The following is a 17,656-nucleotide window of genomic DNA, read 5'->3' on the forward strand; positions in this document are numbered from 1 at the left end:
TTCTTTATTATTTGTATTTATATTACTTGTCCTTATTGGATCGACACATCTTTTTTAAAGTATTAATTAAATATATATTTTACTAAATTAATTTTATTAATAATATTTTAAAATTTTAAATTTGATTATTACTATTTTATGTAGTTATTTAATGCTGCTACTAATAATTCTAAATTTTTCTTGATTTACTAAAATAGAAAAGTAAAATGAAATATTTCTTTTTAATATAGGAGCCAAGTAAAATAAAATAAAGAGTATAACGCAACAAACTCAATGATCAAAATGCTACTCCCTCGAACCACTTTACTTATCATCCTTAATAAAAATAGGTAATCCATAATATATGTCATTTAAGAAATCAGGATATGATTAGTCGTTTGTTTTCATCTTTACCTTTAGTCATAAACTAGTGAATTTGTCTGCGCTTCGCGTGGTGTAATAAATATAGTTAAATTTATTATACCCTCTTTTAACGAAAATAAGATAAACTTTAAACGATATATATTTAGGTTAATTAGTAAATGTGAATTATTTAAAAGATATATTATGAAATATGTAGTGTATGAGCATTTTTATTACATTTACCTTTGATTCCTTTCTTAATTGTTTGCTGTAAAATCTATTTGAGCTAGAAAGATGTGAATAAGCTTACATCATTACACCTGCATAAACATTTTTCTTAGAATTTTTTAAAAAAAAAACCAAATGGGCTCTACAATACTTGATTTGAATTATTCAAACTTCAATATAGGTATCAAACAAAAAAAAAAACCATATAAATTACCAAAAGAAAAAGAAAACGAAAAAAAAGTAATAACCAAGCTAAATTTCCAATAAAATAAAATAAAAATATCCTTTATCTTTTGCCGGTAATAGGTACTACATCACTCTTCCATGAACGAATTTGGGATAAAGGTCTAAAAAATATCCCAACTTTGGTCGGATTTGTTGTTGCAATACTAAACTTTCATGAGGACCTATTACCTCCCTAGACTATTTAATACCGTATTTTAAACATATATATTTGCCCACGTGGACATAAAAAATAATGCAAAATCATAAATAATAATGTGTCCATGTGGGCACATATATACCTTTAAAATACACTATTAAATAGTTCAGGGGGTAAAAATTACGGTATTAAATAGTCTAGAGAGGTAATAGGTCCTTATGAAAGTTTAGTATCGCAACAACAAATTCGACCAAAGTTGGGGTATTTTTTAGACCCTTATCCCAACGAATTTTATGCAAATTATAATCATTAATGAATTTACCAAATAAAATTTGTGTGATAACAAAATGAATTTATTCATCAAATTATTCTAGAATTAAAAAAATAATATTTTATTATAATTTCTTTGTTATATAATACTACACATAATATTGATAAATTTGTGAAGTATAATGTCTTCAAATTTTAGACTTCAAATCTTTACTAATATTTTTTAAATGTGTTCAATCATATCTTTTATTTATTTTGTTATATAATGCTATATATAAAGTATTTATCAATTTTGTAAAGTATATTTTGTGAAAATTGAGTCGTTACTGATATATTTGTATGAATTTTATATACATGAAATAAACTAAAAAAGGAAATAGAATAAAAAGGAAATAAAACAATCAAATTTTCAATTTTTCGGTAGTCCTTTTTTTCTTTTTCTTTTAAGCCTCTTTTTCATTTTAGTTTTTTTTCTTATTTTAATACGTGTTTTTTGCTTTTCTTAATTCAACTTGTATTTTTAAAATTTTTGCTCAAATCTGATGCCATTTTCTTTCCTTTTCTCCTCATAATGAATTAAAATTAAAATATCCTCTTTTTTTATTTGTTTTTAAAATACTATCTCCTACTATTTAAGTAATTTATTATTATTCTCTGCACATTTAGGGAGACTATATATGGAACATATTAAAATTTATATAGAACAAAATATAAATTTAGGGAGATCATATATGGAGCATATTAAGACTTATATATGGAACAAAATAAATGAATCATTCTTTGTATATTGAACTTTAATTTTGGCAATATTATATATATGAAGTTTTTTTTTTTGATATCTCTATTTTTCTTATCCCTCTCTGTTTCTTTTCATTTTTCTTTCTCTCCTTGATTACTCTACATATTTTCTTTTTGTCTCTTCCTAATTTTATGCAAAATTCCTCAATATCAATACTTTCTTAAAATATTGTCACTTTTTCCCCATACAAATTCAAAGTATTTCAATGAAAAAAAAAGAACATAAGAAGAAAAATAATAACATTCATACAAGAGTTTGAGTTGGAAATTATACCTATCAAATTAACCGTATGTATATTTAGGCTAAAACTTCTTTAAAAGTTTCAATTCATGTCTCTTTTTTTCTTCTTGCTTCACTCTCGGATGTCAATCAAATTTTAAATGCTTAGCAGAAGCTTGGTGATTGCTTTTGTTATATCACATGAATGCTATTTGATATCTTAAAAGGTGATCAAGGAAGAGTTATTTATATAATATAATGTGTTGTTGATCCAACATTTCTACAAGAACACAAGATAATAGTAATGTTCATGCTTTGAGATTACAAAATAATCTTGAATTGTTATGATCTTTTTTCTTGGACTCATTCTTTTTTGTATATCTATTTCTTCAGATTTATATTGCATAAATTTCATATTGGTTCATTCAAAAATAGAGATATTAAATGCATATTGTATTTTGTTTATATAGTTGTCTTCAAATTTTAATGGTGTAGAAATCTTTCAAATTCTACAATTAAGTAATGTACAATTATGTCGTAATTGAAAGAGTTTATTGAAAAGATAAAAATGAAGAGTCTTTTATTACAAATGTAAGGATTAATCTTAACGTTGCATTTTTTTTAAGGTTTTAAATCAATTAAAACGGTTTTGACATTTGCTTACAACAATGGGATTTAACAATTTTTGAATTTTAAATCTTTTCTCTTTCCGATTTATCAATTGCAAGTTATTGAAAATGTATTTCTTCTTCATGTTCTTTCATCCATTTTTTTCCCACTTCATCATGTATCAATTTTTATTTTGATTTTGAGTTTTTAGTTTTTTCATACATATTTAGTCGAAGAATGATGCATCTTCAACTTCAAATTGATTGTGGAAAAACGTCCCAAAAAGGGGGAAAAGGTCGAGTTGTTGGTGGCTCTGGTAAGGGCTTTGGGTCGAGATCCATGGGTGACGCCATTGTTAAAAGTGAAAAAAGCTACGGAAGTTGATATTGAGCAAAAGAGAAAGTGTAGAAGGATTTCTTCATAATTTTTTGCTTTCAACAAATCAGATTGTTGACTTTTTTTTTGATATTTTTGTTCTTTTTTTTTTTATACATATGAATTCAATTTTTAATGTATCTAGTTGTTTTTGTTTCTTAAATTAATGTGTAATGCATTCCTTTCAACATTATGAAACATTACAATTTTGTATGTATCATGTTCGTAGTTATGTATTGGATACACAACTATTACAAAATTCGTTATCTTTTACTACTGATACATACACCTAGCCTTATTAAACTAATAGAAGACTATGTATATGTAGACACTATCATATATTACTGTTGATACATAAACACTAACGTTGTATAACAAAATCAGTTTGTATCATAGTCATAGTTATGTATATGACACGTAACTTTGTTATGTATCAAATGTTGTGATGTATCACATGTTGTTAAGTATCTGCAACACTATTTTATAAATATATATTTTATTTTATTTAGTTTGGTTTTGATAATTTTTAATTCAATTAAGTTAATTTGATTTTAATTTTAATCGATGATCGATCAAAACCGACCCGGGAAACCCCCTGTGCTGTCTTGTTACCTTTATTTAGCATATTGAAAAAACAACTTTATTTGTGATGTTAAGTTGACATCCTTTATTTGTGATGCTAAATTGACAGACCTGTGTGAGAACAGTCGGACATTTATGATGCATTGGCAATACTAGAACTTTTCATTTTTACAAGTTTTTTTTTTTTTTTTTTACATATTTGTTTAGCGAGAGGTTTAGTTCCCTCTCATTCGAATTATAAATATTTTTATGCTTAGGTTAATTCTCTTTTTATTTATTGAAGAAAGATTAAAAATAGAATATTTATTGAAGAGTAATTGATATTTTAAATAATTAAAAATATAATAATTAAAACACATAATTTTTTAAGGAACATATAAATTAAAAACGTGACAAGTAAAATAGTGTCTCTTTTTTCTGCATAATTCATAACTTCCAAAACCCTAAAATGCCCTTCATTAAGACAAGCTAGCTGTCTTCACCTACCAGGCCCCAAATTAAATTTCCCAGTAGGTTCACTTTGCTATTTATTCATTTCATTTCCTTTATTTACAAAAAACAAGCTTGCTGGCAAGTGCCACTCCTATGAATTTGTTTCTACAAAAGATTGCTGTTTTTCATTTAATAACTTCAGTAATGTCAGACATATATGACATGCATGAAGAAATTTTGGTTCCAACACTACAACTGAACCCCCAATATTTAGTTTGCAACTTGTTTTTGGTGCCTCATCTCTACAAGTAATGGGGACTTAATTAGACTATTAAGGTTCGTTTGGTGTGAAGGCTAAGAATAAATAGTCTTGGGATAAAATTTTGGTGTCTTATTTGGTTGCCATGTATAGGATAACTTATCCCACAATTTATACCATAGTGATGGGATAAGTTATCCAAGAATAATTAATCCTGGGATAACTTGTTCGAACCAAACGACCCCTATAGAGGTGTTAAATGTCATATTCGCTTGAATTTGAGCGCATTAAAATAAATTGTGATGATAAATGACTGTCCAAAAGTTATTTAGCTGGAGATGTATTGAGCTAAAATGTGGATCATAACTCAATCCGCCTAACTCTTACTAAGTTTTAATTGATTTAATAAAGTACATAATACTTTTATTTTATTCTGGATATATGTGCCTATTGAATAAAGAATGTCTTTTTTTTAAAAAAATTGACAAAAAAATTTCATGGATTAGTTTGGACTACATTCTACCTATCAACCCAAATATTTGATTGACCAAGCTTAATAAATGAACGAATTATTAATTAGTCCAACTTAAGCGAGTTGAACAGACTATGTTTCATGGTCTAATCTTACCACCTCTAAATGATACAAACTTCTTCCTTTATTTAATACTTATTTATTTTTTGAGATGGTTTAATTTTGCTATTGTAAATTTCATAATTTATGATGATTTGCTTGCCTAATACTAACACCTAAGTTCTTGGAGAGAGTTTCAAGGAAAAGAATGAGAAAGAGATGGGCTTCTCCATTAGTAATATTTAAGGCTTAATTTATAAATGGGAAATTTTCACATATAGCCACTCAAAAATAACTTAATTATACTCCATATTTATAGTTTGTTAATTACGATTCGTAGCTACATGTTATAAGGAGGAGAGTGATGAGCGAGATTGGGAGTGGGATGAGAGAGGCGAGCGAGAGAGGGCAGAGAGTGAGGAGAGATGAATTGTATATGTATATCGGTTAGATAATTGTATATATGTAACTACTATGCATATGTATCAATAATTGTATTTGTATACCTGCATACAATTGAATCGAGTTAAAACATTTGTATATACAATTTCTCTCACTCTCTATCAAACACAAATTATACAAATATAATATATAATTTGTGTTTGTATAAAGCGAGAGAGAGAAAGGCAATAGAGAAGTGGGCGGGGGAGATTTGTATTTGTATAATTATAAGTGTATAGAGCGGGGAGATATGTATTTGTATTTGTGTCTCGCTTTTTACAAATACAAACACAAATTATACATTTGTGTTTGTATAAAGTGAGAGAGAAAGGCAAAAGAGAACTGGACAGGGACAAATTTGTATTTGTATTTGTTTATCCCGTCTCTCTTGCTTCATACAAACACAAATTATACATTTGTGTTTGTATAAAGTGAGAGAGAGATTGGCAGAAGAGAAACGAGAGAGAGAATGGGCAAGGAGGGAGGCGAGGGAGAGATGACTGAAAAACAGGAGAGTGACGAGCGAGATTCCAGAGAGAGGGGAGAGAGGCACGAGAGAGAGAGAGAGGAACATAGGAGAGAGGGGAGAGAGATGATGTAATTATAGCTAGAAGTAAGTTCCGAATTGTCTACATTAGCTAATTAGCTAGCATATGTTTGCTTAACTGCATAATTTTCCTTTTATAGATACCCTCTAAAGTTGTTCATTAAATTCATCTTGCCACTTTAATTGAGGCTAATTCCAGTTGCATACTCCTAAAAAGAAAATTCAAAGGAGTTAACTAAAAAGGAATCAAAATTGCCAGCAAACACCAATCCCAATTAACTACTAACCTAATGTTAATTATACTTGTATGATTCAACATTAATAGCAACAAAAATAAGAAGAGAAGACTTGTTTTGGGGGGGTAGGGGGCAGATGAAATGGTGTCCTAAGGATCAAAATAATTCATTGTTCTTTGTTAGGGGGTAAATTTTAAGAAAAGAAAAAAAGAGGGATGAACATACATAAGTGTACCGTGTACGTAGGGAGAGATTTATTACCCATTGATTTTGTGGGTCTATTAAAAGGAATTACACTCTACTTATGTTATGATAAAATAAAGGGCAAAAGCTTTGATTATTTGACTTGCTTAATAAGAGTAAACAAAAAAATGTGGTAGGAAAGTAGATAAGTGGAGTGAGGTTGTCAAAGTAATCGATGGTATAATAGTTATTATTGTATATTAACTTGAGGTGCACTATAAACTCCAAATCTTAGATCCGCTTCTACAGTAAAAAAAAAACTAATATAAAAATAGTGAATAGAGTTTAACTTCTATACACTATAGTGCAAAAAAAATTCTTACGTTATCAGATCAAGTTAAAAATAATTACAAGTCAGCCGTCCTTACAAAGTGAAATTAGTAACTTTACTCGACTTTCTTGATGTAACAGGCAGGTACAACTATACAGATATTTTACAGTACTGATAATAACGTAAGTTAAAGGTAAATAGTAAATATGCATGCCCCCCCAATAAATACGTAGTAGTAGAATTGCTCTATATAAGGCCGTTGAAGCAGAAGCTTTTTGGAGAGGAACAACCACTTGAACAAAAGAAATGGCTACTAAACCTGGCATTCTCACTGAGTGGCCATGGGCAGGGCTTGGCAACTTAAAGGTATAATATTTCTATCATTTATGGTAAATGTTGCAGGGCCAAAGCTACGGGTACCAATAACTTTGATTCAAACTCTGTATATTTATTAAGAAATACACTGAATATGTACACATTAACAAATACCAGAATCCATAAACATCAGATCCTAGATCTAATATGATGACTCTGGTAAAAGTGATCACTAGTTAGCTTCATGCAACCCTACAACATTTTCATTGGAGACTACTGCATTACACAGTACATGAAAATTGGCATTGTCAATCTACTATATATGATACACTAGTTTTTTTTTCCTTTTCAAACACTATTTTGTGCTGAATCATGTGATATTATAGCTTGAATTCTGCTAACTTTTTAAAACTGATATGTTGGGATTATGAAGTACCTGGTGTTGGCACCATTTGCGTGTCACAGCATATACACATTCTTCATGAGCAGAGATGAAAGTCAGAGGGACATGTTCTACATACTTGTACTTCCATTTACTCTCTCCAGAATGATTCATTATCAGCTATGGATATCCATATCCCGCTACAGGACTGCAAAGGGTAATAATCGAATTATTGATAAAAGCATCGAATTTGATCAAGTTGACAGAGAAAGCAACTGGTATGTTCCTTCATTCTTCACCCACTACATATTGTTTTGGTGAATATGTATGATTACATCTTAAATTTTTTAGTGTAAAAAAGAAGATATTTACACTAACTTAAATCCTGGATTTCCTCTATCTAAAAGTTATTTGAGAGTTTTTTTTGGTCATTAAGTAAGCTTTACCTTACAGAATTTACCTGTACTTGTTAGGTTTTTGAACTGTATATACAAGGGATGTAATAAAACGAAAAGATTAAATTGTACATGGCATGATTGATTTAAGATGAATTGTTTTGTAGGGATGATCAGATCATACTTTTTGGGTTGGTATATTATATCGGATACCTGATTGTAGAACAAGCTCATCATATGCCTGTGTGGAGGACTGATGGAATCATAATAACTGCCTTGATCCATATTGGTCCTGTCGAGTTCCTCTATTACTGGTTTCACAGAGCTCTGCATCATCATTTTCTCTACTCTCGCTACCATTCCCATCACCACTCCTCCATTGCTACTGAGCCCATCACTGGTAATTTGTCTTCAAAATTGTTTTCCATCACTCTGATCAAGTAATTAAGAGTTAGAATGATCAATCCTGGAGAAAAGGCACAACAATTTTGGGATCACCAGGAAAATATTTTGTTTCGTAGCGCACACACTCAGTAACAAAATGTCAAATCTAATAAAGGATATGGGAATGAAGTACTTTGTAGATTGGCTTTCTCTAAGTTTAATGGATGAAAATTGGTTCGAAAAGTCTTGAGGTTCTCCCTATGTCTCATATTAATTATCATCAAGGTTACTAAAACTACTTGTGATTTTACAAAACCAAAATGAAATTAATTATTTTTATCCCATTTTACCCTTAATGTCAAGTGTTCTTGAAAATAACCAATAAGTATTAATAAGAGTACAATTTATTGGATAGAGATAAGGGTTTCAATGTATAGATATATACTTTTTATTTATGATTTCCTTAAGGGAAGTGCAAAAGGGAAATCTGAATAACTAATATGGTACAAGTCTTTTAGGGAAGTTTCTTTCTAACTTGACCCTTCATGGCGTATTGTGTATAAGTCTCTTGTTATTAAACTAGTTTAGCTTGTTTGAAGATATCTTCTATCTGACCTAACCCTTCATATTGAATCATTTAAGCTCTGATATACAAATATTTGTAAGTCAGTCACTTTCCATAGCACTTCAATTCATTTGTGTCATCATTAAATAAATTTAGAGAGATAGCATAACCTACAGGGGATAGTGCAATTTTACCAACCAATTACCACTTGTATGGTTTAAGTAATTTACATTATTTTGGCAGCTGTTATTCATCCATTTGCTGAGCTACTAGCATATTATATGCTCTTTGCCATACCCGTGTTCACAACTGTATTCACTGGGACTGTTTCAATGGCTTCACTTGGTGCTTATACCATCTATCTTGATTTCATGAACCTGATGGGCCATTGCAACTTTGAGCTAATTCCTAAGTGGACGTTCTCTATCTTTCCCCCGCTCAAGTACTTGATGTATACTCCCTCGTGAGTCTTCTTGCCCTGTATATTTTTTATGAGTTTAAGTAACACTATTTTATACAACAATGTCTCTAATTAAGTAATTATAAGTAAATTAATCTTCTGAAAGATCTCAAACTTGATTTAGTTATTTAGATATAGATTCAAGAACACTTCATGTTTGTGCATATCTAAAAGGCAGTACAGTGGACTGATTAAGGTTACCAGAGAGATGCAAAATTGTACTTAGGTATATATTGTCTGATGCAATATCGATATGCAAAAAACAAAAGATAAAGGATAGAAGAATGACACAAGATGGATAAGAGTTGAGAATAATGGTTACATGACAACCGATACCCCCAGTTACAAGACTCCAAAAGCACCAATTCTATAGAAAGCATGACACAAGAATGAGACTAATAGGCAACAATGGCTATTAAAGCCAAAACCTCCTATTAAGAACACCAAACAAGCACCTATACTATAGAGACACCCTCACGCCTCAAGAGGAATGATCCTCAAGCAAGTAATCTCATCAACATTTCAATCAACAATGACCTTAGTCCGAACTACCTCAAGAGTATCTCTATTCAAAATCAATCTACGTCTAAATGAGCTATTCTCACCTATTTATAGTCTAGGCTAGCTATTACATAAAAGGTCCAAAAGTGGCACTTCAAATAATTGCAAAAACAATCAAAATCAGACTCCATGTAGTATGCGACGTAGCTTGTGGCGTCGCATCTACCATTTGCGGTCGCATCCATCTCCGCATCTCGAAAACAATGAGTCTTGAAGTTTTAGACTGAATGCAACTCGGGTTGCAGTCACAACCTCTCACTTGCGGTTTAAGCTTAGCATTTCACATTGCAAGTGAGTCCTTTCTCCCTGCTCCAAGTATTCCTCCAAGTTAGAGACAGGATAGTTTTATCAAATTTAACTTCTGCTTCCAACTTTAGTTACTCAGGGAAATAGATAGAAACAAGAGAAATTATTGTCTCTTGTCAACTGTACTTTTCCTAGTCTATAGGTTGGGCAGGTTAGTAATAACATGAAGCTCTGTATTTGTGGTTGATTATTCTTTTGACACTAATATCAATATTTTGATGGCACAGGTACCACTCACTACATCACACTCAGTTTAGAACAAATTATTCACTTTTTATGCCAATGTATGACTATCTGAATGGTACAGTGGATAAGTCATCAGACACGTTGTATGAAAAGTCACTCGAGAGAGAAGCTGAAGTGCCTGATGTGGTGCACCTTACGCATCTAACAACCCTAGAATCCATCTACCATCTTCGACTAGGGTTTGCATCACTGGCCTCAAAGCCTCACGCCTCTAAGTGGTATTTGTTGCTAATGTGGCCCGTCACACTATGTTCAATAGTGCTTACATGGATTTACGGTCACACATTTGTTGTTGAGAGAAATTTGTTCAAGAATCTCAAATTACAAACCTGGGCTATCCCGAAGTATCGCATACAAGTAATTAAGTTATATTATTAAAGATTATAGTTACATTTTGCAGGTCTGTTGTTAAAGTGATTATTAATATATCCTGATTCTTTGTTTTGTTGCAGTACTTTATGCAATGGGAAAGAGAGAGTATTAACTATTTGATCGAGGAAGCCATCATTGAAGCAGATCAGAAAGGCATAAAAGTGTTGAGCCTTGGACTCTTAAATCAGGCAAGTCAAAATATGTGTTAAAAGCGTAATACCACCCATCCTTACTTTATCTATGAAAAAAATGCATGATCTGTTCTTAACTGGTAATTATCTTGCAACCTTATTGCAAAATGTTTTGTACACAATCAAAAGATATTGTTATTATGGAGAAAAAGATTTTAAAAAAGAAGTCACCCCTCACCCTATATCAATGTTTGTAGGCTGAACCAATTAAAGAAGGTCAACTCATACTTATGCTTTATTTCAAATGTACTTTCCAGGAAGAGCAACTGAATAGTCATGGTGAATTTTACGTAAAGAGGTATCCACACCTGAAAGTGAAGGTGGTAGATGGAAGTAGCTTAGCTGTAGCCGTGGTCCTAAACTCCATTCCTGAAGGAACTTCCCAAGTTGTCCTTCGAGGTAGCTTGTCCAAAGTTGCTAACTCCATTGCCCTTGCCTTGTGCCAAGGAGAAATTCAGGTATATTTAACTATTAATCTCCTACATCATTTTTGGTTTTATCTCATTCAACATAATTTCTATATATAGGTTGTCACGTTAAACAGAGACGATTACAAGAGACTTAAAGCAAAGCTTACCCCCCAGGCTGCAACTAATATGGTCCTCTCGAATTCTTATAATGTTTCAAAGGTATAAACCAAAAATAAATTGAAATATACTGATCTAAATCTTGACCATTTATAACATTTCCTTGCACCTCCCCCTCCCTCCTAGATCTCCTAACCCAAAGTTTTTATCATTACGTGAGGTTTGAACAATTCTGGTTTTTTTAAAAGAGGCTCTTGATTGAAATATTATATTGCAGACATGGCTAGTAGGGGATGGATTGAGTGATGACGAGCAATTGAAAGCACCAAAAGGAACACTATTTATTCCCTTTTCACAATTTCCACTAAGAAAAGTTCGCAAGGACTGCTTCTATTTCAACACACCAGCCATGATTGCTCCAAAGCATCTTGAAAATGTAGACTCTTGTGAGGTTAGAAAAGATCATTTAATGTTATTAATTTCTCTATACTAATTTGACGGTTTTTTAAAATTAAAGAAATTCATGAGTGATTTTCTTTTAATTCTAGAATTGGCTACCAAGAAGAGTGATGAGTGCGTGGAGAGTAGCTGGAATTGTGCATGCATTGGAAGGTTGGAATGAGCATGATTGTGGTGAGATGATGATTGATGTTGAAAAAGTGTGGAAAGCTAGTCTCAGTCATGGTTTTTGCTCATTAACCAAGACTTCTGCTGCTTAATCAAAGGGCTAAAATTATACTACTATTATAGATAGACTGCTGCTTAAATTATTGAATCTTGGATCTATGGTACCATTTCGTTGGGTAAACGAAAAGTATGCACAATATTAGCCTCTACTAGAACATGTAATAGGTAGCAAACCCATTAATATAAAGGTTTGAGGTATGGATCTCATTAAGAATTGGCTATAAGAACACCTACCCCATTGAGCTACCCTTGGCCAAACCTCTCCTTCCCCGGTCCATGCTCCCAAGCCTACCCCTACCGACGTTGTGACAATTGGTTACATTAATGAGCTACTAGCATAATCGAAAATCAACCTAAAACATTGACTGTGTTGTACTTACTGTTCTATTGAATTTCGAATTAAATTCATAACAAAACCAATGCCAATATATCCAAAACGAAATAAAATGAAGAGAACAGAAACAAATAAACCAAATCACACAGAATTTCAAGAGCAAAACACATTTGTATACAAAATGCAGCGAGGAAAAAAATCGGAGAGGCCAAAAAGAAGCTTAAGTTGGCGAAGCTTACCAGAGATGGGAGAAAACGGGTAAATTTGCACGGAACCAGACGGCCTAACACAGAGAAGAGCGACAAAGGATCAACAAAAAATTGAGGAAGAGGATTGAAACTGGAGAACACGAATGCAATTTTCTATGGTGATGCAGGGAAAAATAGCAATTTGGGTCCTTGATTTATTATCTTATTCCTATTTTAGTCCCCGTGTTATTAATCTGAATACAAGTGAGTAGTGACCTTCAATCAATTATGAGTTAATATCTTAAAAGTTCACTGAACTTATGATAAATTATCTAGTAAAGTTATTCAATATTGTTTTGTATTAATAAAATCACTCAACTTAAAGTATTTATCTTCAAAAATACTTAACTATATTTATCATTTAAATAAATTTAACATGACAAAATAAAATATTTTTCATGTCATGTAATCATGAATTCGACAAATACATAAAATTTATAGAATTTATTTATTATTATACCAAAAATCTATATATATATAAAGCTGAATATAGACAATCTGATGTGGCACATCTCTCTGACCAGCATTTTCATTTATCTTTTATCTCCTTTTTTTGAAGTTTTATATTTATTTTTTATTTTTTATTTTTTATTTGTATTTAAAAAAAAAAAAGAACTGAAAGCATTTAAATGAATAACCCAATTAATCATGTTCTTTAAAGCTTCCCTCACACTAATATACATTTAAGTAAATGGAACATGAAAAGACAAAAAACTTTTCATTTTTCATAATTGTTTATTTTATTTAGCCTATAAAATAAACATATTTGAGTATTTCTAACCAACAACAATGAACTCCTCCTCTTTTCTTCGATTCTTCTTTCCTTCTTTTCTTATGATGATAAAGAAGAATATACGGATATCAAATTTCTTTGACAAAAGAGAAAAAAAGAAGTATATCATGATGCTTCCGAAGATATTGGTAGGAGAAATTTTGTATTGAGAGAAAAAAATTGATTTGGTATATCAAATTTTTAGGCCTTCAAATTTCTTCAACAAAAGAGAAAAGAAGTACATCATGATCCTTCCGAATATATTGGTAGGAGAAATGTTATATTGAGAGAAAAAAATTGATTTGGTTGAAAAATTTATAGGAAGAGTGATTATTGTACCAAGGGGTAAGATAATTATTTGGAGAAAGAATTCATCTATTTATGTATTTCATATCAAATTAGGAGAAGAATAAGTAGAAAATATCTTGTGATTTGAAAGGAAACTAAATTAATGTTGATATTATTTCTTTCAACTTAATTATTTTATTAATTCTTTTCTTCTTTTATTTTGTCTTGATTTATTTTTTATGTGTCTTTAATCAAAGTTTATTTTATATATACTATGATTGATAATCTAATTATTTTTTGATAGTTTTTTTTGACATTTTTTTAGTAATTTTAAAAGAAAAGATGATCATATTTGAATCATTTTATCATCAATGCTATTAATTTCTTTTACTTTCTTCCCTTAATTTCATAACTGATATTATTTACTATATCATTGTTGACACCCAATTTTGGCCTAACATTTTCAAAAATTTGCAAATTTTAAGTTTTACTTATTTAATAGTTCAAAATAAATTTTTATAATTTAAATAAGTTTATCGATAACTATCCTTATTTATCAAAATTTAGGATTTTTCTTTTATCAGTTAATCTTAAAATTGCATTTTTACATGTCATTAGTTATGTTCATTTTTTATTTTTATTTTTATATTCATTTTATTTGTTACATTTGTTAATATTCATTTTGATATTTTGCACAACCTATAAATTCATTCAACTACAAATAATATTTCATACACATATATTTTATTAATCGGTGATTTGTCCCACGATTTTAAAATAGTGGTATTATAGTTTTCAACTCCCTATATAAAGAAAAGTTTGTCTATTAGGGTAGAGGGGGGTGGTGAATTATTTTTTTTGAGAGGGGTTGAGAATTTTCAGATTTTTATTTACAATAGGGTTTCACTATTTATAAATTTTCCGGCGCCGCCACCACCGGATTCCGGCCAAGCTCGGACAGCCCTAAAACCCCCATTTTTTCCCTCCCATTTCTTCTCCAAACCAGATCCAAGACCCCTTCTGGCTACTCTCACTTTGTCATTTCTGGCAAAATTCTGGTGAAATCCCACCTCTTTTCCGACCAAACAACTCAACAGCTTCCCAACACCACCATATCTCCACCCAAAAACGACCAAGGATCCACCACAATCCCATCTCTGGCGAAAACATCCAAATACCCGCCTGAAACCAGCAAGCCATCGAGCTCGAAGCTCACAATCAGATCTCCACCACCCAAACGACCCCAAGTTCCAACTCCGGCAAGGAGCTCAAAGCTCCGATGAACCGGAGCAAATGAAGGCGATGACCAGCCCCTTCCCCTCTCCCCTTTACATATTTTCTTTCGTTTTCGCAGGTGAACTACAACAACAACAACAACCAGCAGCTCTGACCTCTGGCAAAGAAGTCAGACCCAACCAAATCTCAGCCAAAGCACACATTGTCACTCCATTTCCGGCAGACCACCGTTTCAATACTGTTGGTATGCCTTTTCCTTTATCTATTTTGGCTTATGTCCTCATCTTATTTGCTATTGTTTTTTTTATTATTTTTCATCACTTCCATTATTTGTGTATCATAAATTAGCTTCTGCCTTTGTTAATTTTTAATTACTATAAAGTGACATCCAAAGTGTTTAGTTTTAATCTAGAATGTTGGCATCATAACTTTCATTATATTGACTATGCTATTCATTATTTTATATAGGTTTCTTAATTTTTCATTTTAATCTTTGTGCTATTATCTTCTTCTTCTTTTTTTTTCATTTTTTTTTTTTGGTCAATAGATCTGGATATGCATGGTTGCTAATTCTTTATTTATATTTTCTTTTTTTTCTCTTAAGTTAATTTAGTTTTGTTCGTTGTGATGGTAGTAGTATTTTCTGTTAAAGTTTATAGTTTTTTTTTTCATTATAGATTATTGTGTGTTTGTTTGAACTTATCTATTTTTATTTTTATTTTCATTTTGATTTGGGCTATGTTAGTTATTCTTTGTTACATTTTTAAAGTTTTATTTTTTATTTTACCTTTTCTCATTATTATTTTTTAGCATAGTGTTTCCAGTGATACACGTTTGCCAAGTTGCCTTAGTTTATAATTTATTTTGAATAGGAAGACATGTGTTTATTTTAGATTTAATCAAAATTGATTGCATTTCACTTTTTAAGGAAGGCCAGTGACCCGTGTTGCTTTATTTATTTATTTTAAATTATTTTGTTTGGTTTTTATTATTTTTATGTAGTTTATGAAATATTGTCACTTGTTAATTTTATATGATTGTGTAAAAAAATAAAATATTCAATTGGTCAATGAAAAAATCTCTCCGTCGATTTTGGAGACTTCCACATTTTAAATAGCTCCAGTTTTAGGTTCTTTTTGTTGTTATTTTTACTTGGTGGAACACATTTCTTATAATATTTTAAGTTTGTTAGACTTTTCAAACAAAGCTGAAATTTAGTTGGAATTTAAGTATTTGAATAGTTTCTTTTCTTTTCGGTCTCTGTTACTATTATTACTGTTGGTTGCTGCTCTTTCTTATCTTGTTGTTGACTTTCTTTTTCACTTTTGAATTATGTTATGTTTATTCCATTTTTGTTTAATAACTTGTGATTGTTTACATACTCATGGTTACGTTTTGTTCATGATAGTTGCAAGCTCTCTGTTTTATTGTTTTTTTTTCCTATAGTTTGATTTATTTATTTTTGTTTGTTGTTCAATTCATGTGAAAGAGTATACATGTAGAGGGTCAGTTGTTAATTAATTGATATTGATTTTATATATATTTTTTAATGTGGGACACACCTTTTAGCTAAATGCCATGATTTCTTTTGTTTTGGTTGCTTGTGTCATTGATATTATTTCTTATTTAGATTGGTATAGGTATGGCTACGGTATGTTCACCACTTCACTTTATTATTGTTGTTTTATTTTTCAGTTGTAATTGTTGACTTTATGTCTGTTTTATTGTTTTTTTTTCCTATAGTTTGATTTATTTATTTTTGTTTGTTGTTCAATTCATGTGAAAGAATATACATGTAGAGGGTCAGTTGTTAATTAATTGATATTGATTTTATATATTTTTTTTAATGTGGGACACACCTTTTAGCTAAATGCCATGATTTCTTTTGTTTTGGTTGCTTGTGTCATTGATATTATTTCTTATTTAGATTGGTATAGGTATGGCTACGGTATGTTCACCACTTCACTTTATTATTGTTGTTTTATTTTTCAGTTGTAATTGTTGACTTTATGTTTACTACTTTATCAATTGTTTCTTCCTATTTTGATTAGCTAGTTTTATGTTCATGTTATATTGCTTTGATATTTTATTTTTATTTGCCATCTTATTTATGTTATTATGTTTATTTGAGCATTTAATTTAATGGCCAATGAAAAAATCTCTCCGTCGATTTTGGAGGCCTCCACATTTTAAAAGACGAAAATTTAGTTTAAATTTATATGAGTTTTATGTTAAAATTGGCCGATGAAGAAATTACCGTTGATTTCCAAGGCCTCCCATGTTAATAAGACGGGTTTTTATTTTTTAAGTTATTGTGTAATTCACTTATTTTTATTCATATTTATTTATTACTAACACTTTTACTAAGTGTCTTTACAGGTACCCGGAGCTGCTTCCCATTGAAGCTATTCGAACAAAGTTCGAACAATATTTTGATTCATTATCGTATATTATTGACGATAGAAAAATCTAGGTTGTTTCTTATAATATTTTATTTTATTACTTGTGTATCTTGTATGTTTGTTTTATTTGTATATTATTTTTATTTCCTCCTCAATTTGAAAAAAATAAACTCAGTCGG

General features: G+C 30.5%; 1 protein-coding gene and 1 long non-coding RNA gene across 2 annotated transcripts; both read left to right on the forward strand.

Moving 5' to 3' along the window:
* Window positions 1-7,102: 7,102 nt before the first annotated feature.
* Window positions 7,103-12,764, forward strand: LOC102579333 (protein ECERIFERUM 1-like). Its single transcript, XM_015311946.1, has 10 exons — window positions 7,103-7,172; window positions 7,555-7,781; window positions 8,066-8,298; window positions 9,091-9,310; window positions 10,402-10,777; window positions 10,873-10,984; window positions 11,245-11,441; window positions 11,511-11,612; window positions 11,788-11,961; window positions 12,059-12,764. The coding sequence occupies exons 1-10, from the start codon at window positions 7,113-7,115 to the stop codon at window positions 12,227-12,229; spliced, it is 1,872 nt and encodes a 623-aa protein (XP_015167432.1). The 5' UTR covers window positions 7,103-7,112; the 3' UTR covers window positions 12,230-12,764.
* Window positions 12,765-14,662: 1,898 nt separating this feature from the next.
* LOC107061919 (uncharacterized) lies at window positions 14,663-17,577 on the forward strand. Its single transcript, XR_001474317.1, has 2 exons — window positions 14,663-15,319; window positions 17,455-17,577. It is a non-coding gene; the product is annotated as an uncharacterized lncRNA (long non-coding RNA).
* Window positions 17,578-17,656: the final 79 nt, after the last annotated feature.

Source organism: Solanum tuberosum, unplaced genomic scaffold, assembly GCF_000226075.1.
Source record: "Solanum tuberosum cultivar DM 1-3 516 R44 unplaced genomic scaffold, SolTub_3.0 scf00173, whole genome shotgun sequence".
Lineage (NCBI taxonomy): Eukaryota > Viridiplantae > Streptophyta > Magnoliopsida > Solanales > Solanaceae > Solanum > Solanum tuberosum.

Bases quoted from the DNA above. Each gene is read 5' to 3' on its own strand.
- LOC102579333 (XM_015311946.1), top strand. From the start codon at position 7,113: ATGGCTACTAAACCTGGCATTCTCACTGAGTGGCCATGGGCAGGGCTT. The intron at 7,782-8,065 runs GTATGTTCCTTC...ATTGTTTTGTAG, and splicing joins GTTGACAGAGAAAGCAACTG to GGATGATCAGATCATACTTT. The intron at 11,442-11,510 runs GTATATTTAACT...TTCTATATATAG, and splicing joins TGTGCCAAGGAGAAATTCAG to GTTGTCACGTTAAACAGAGA.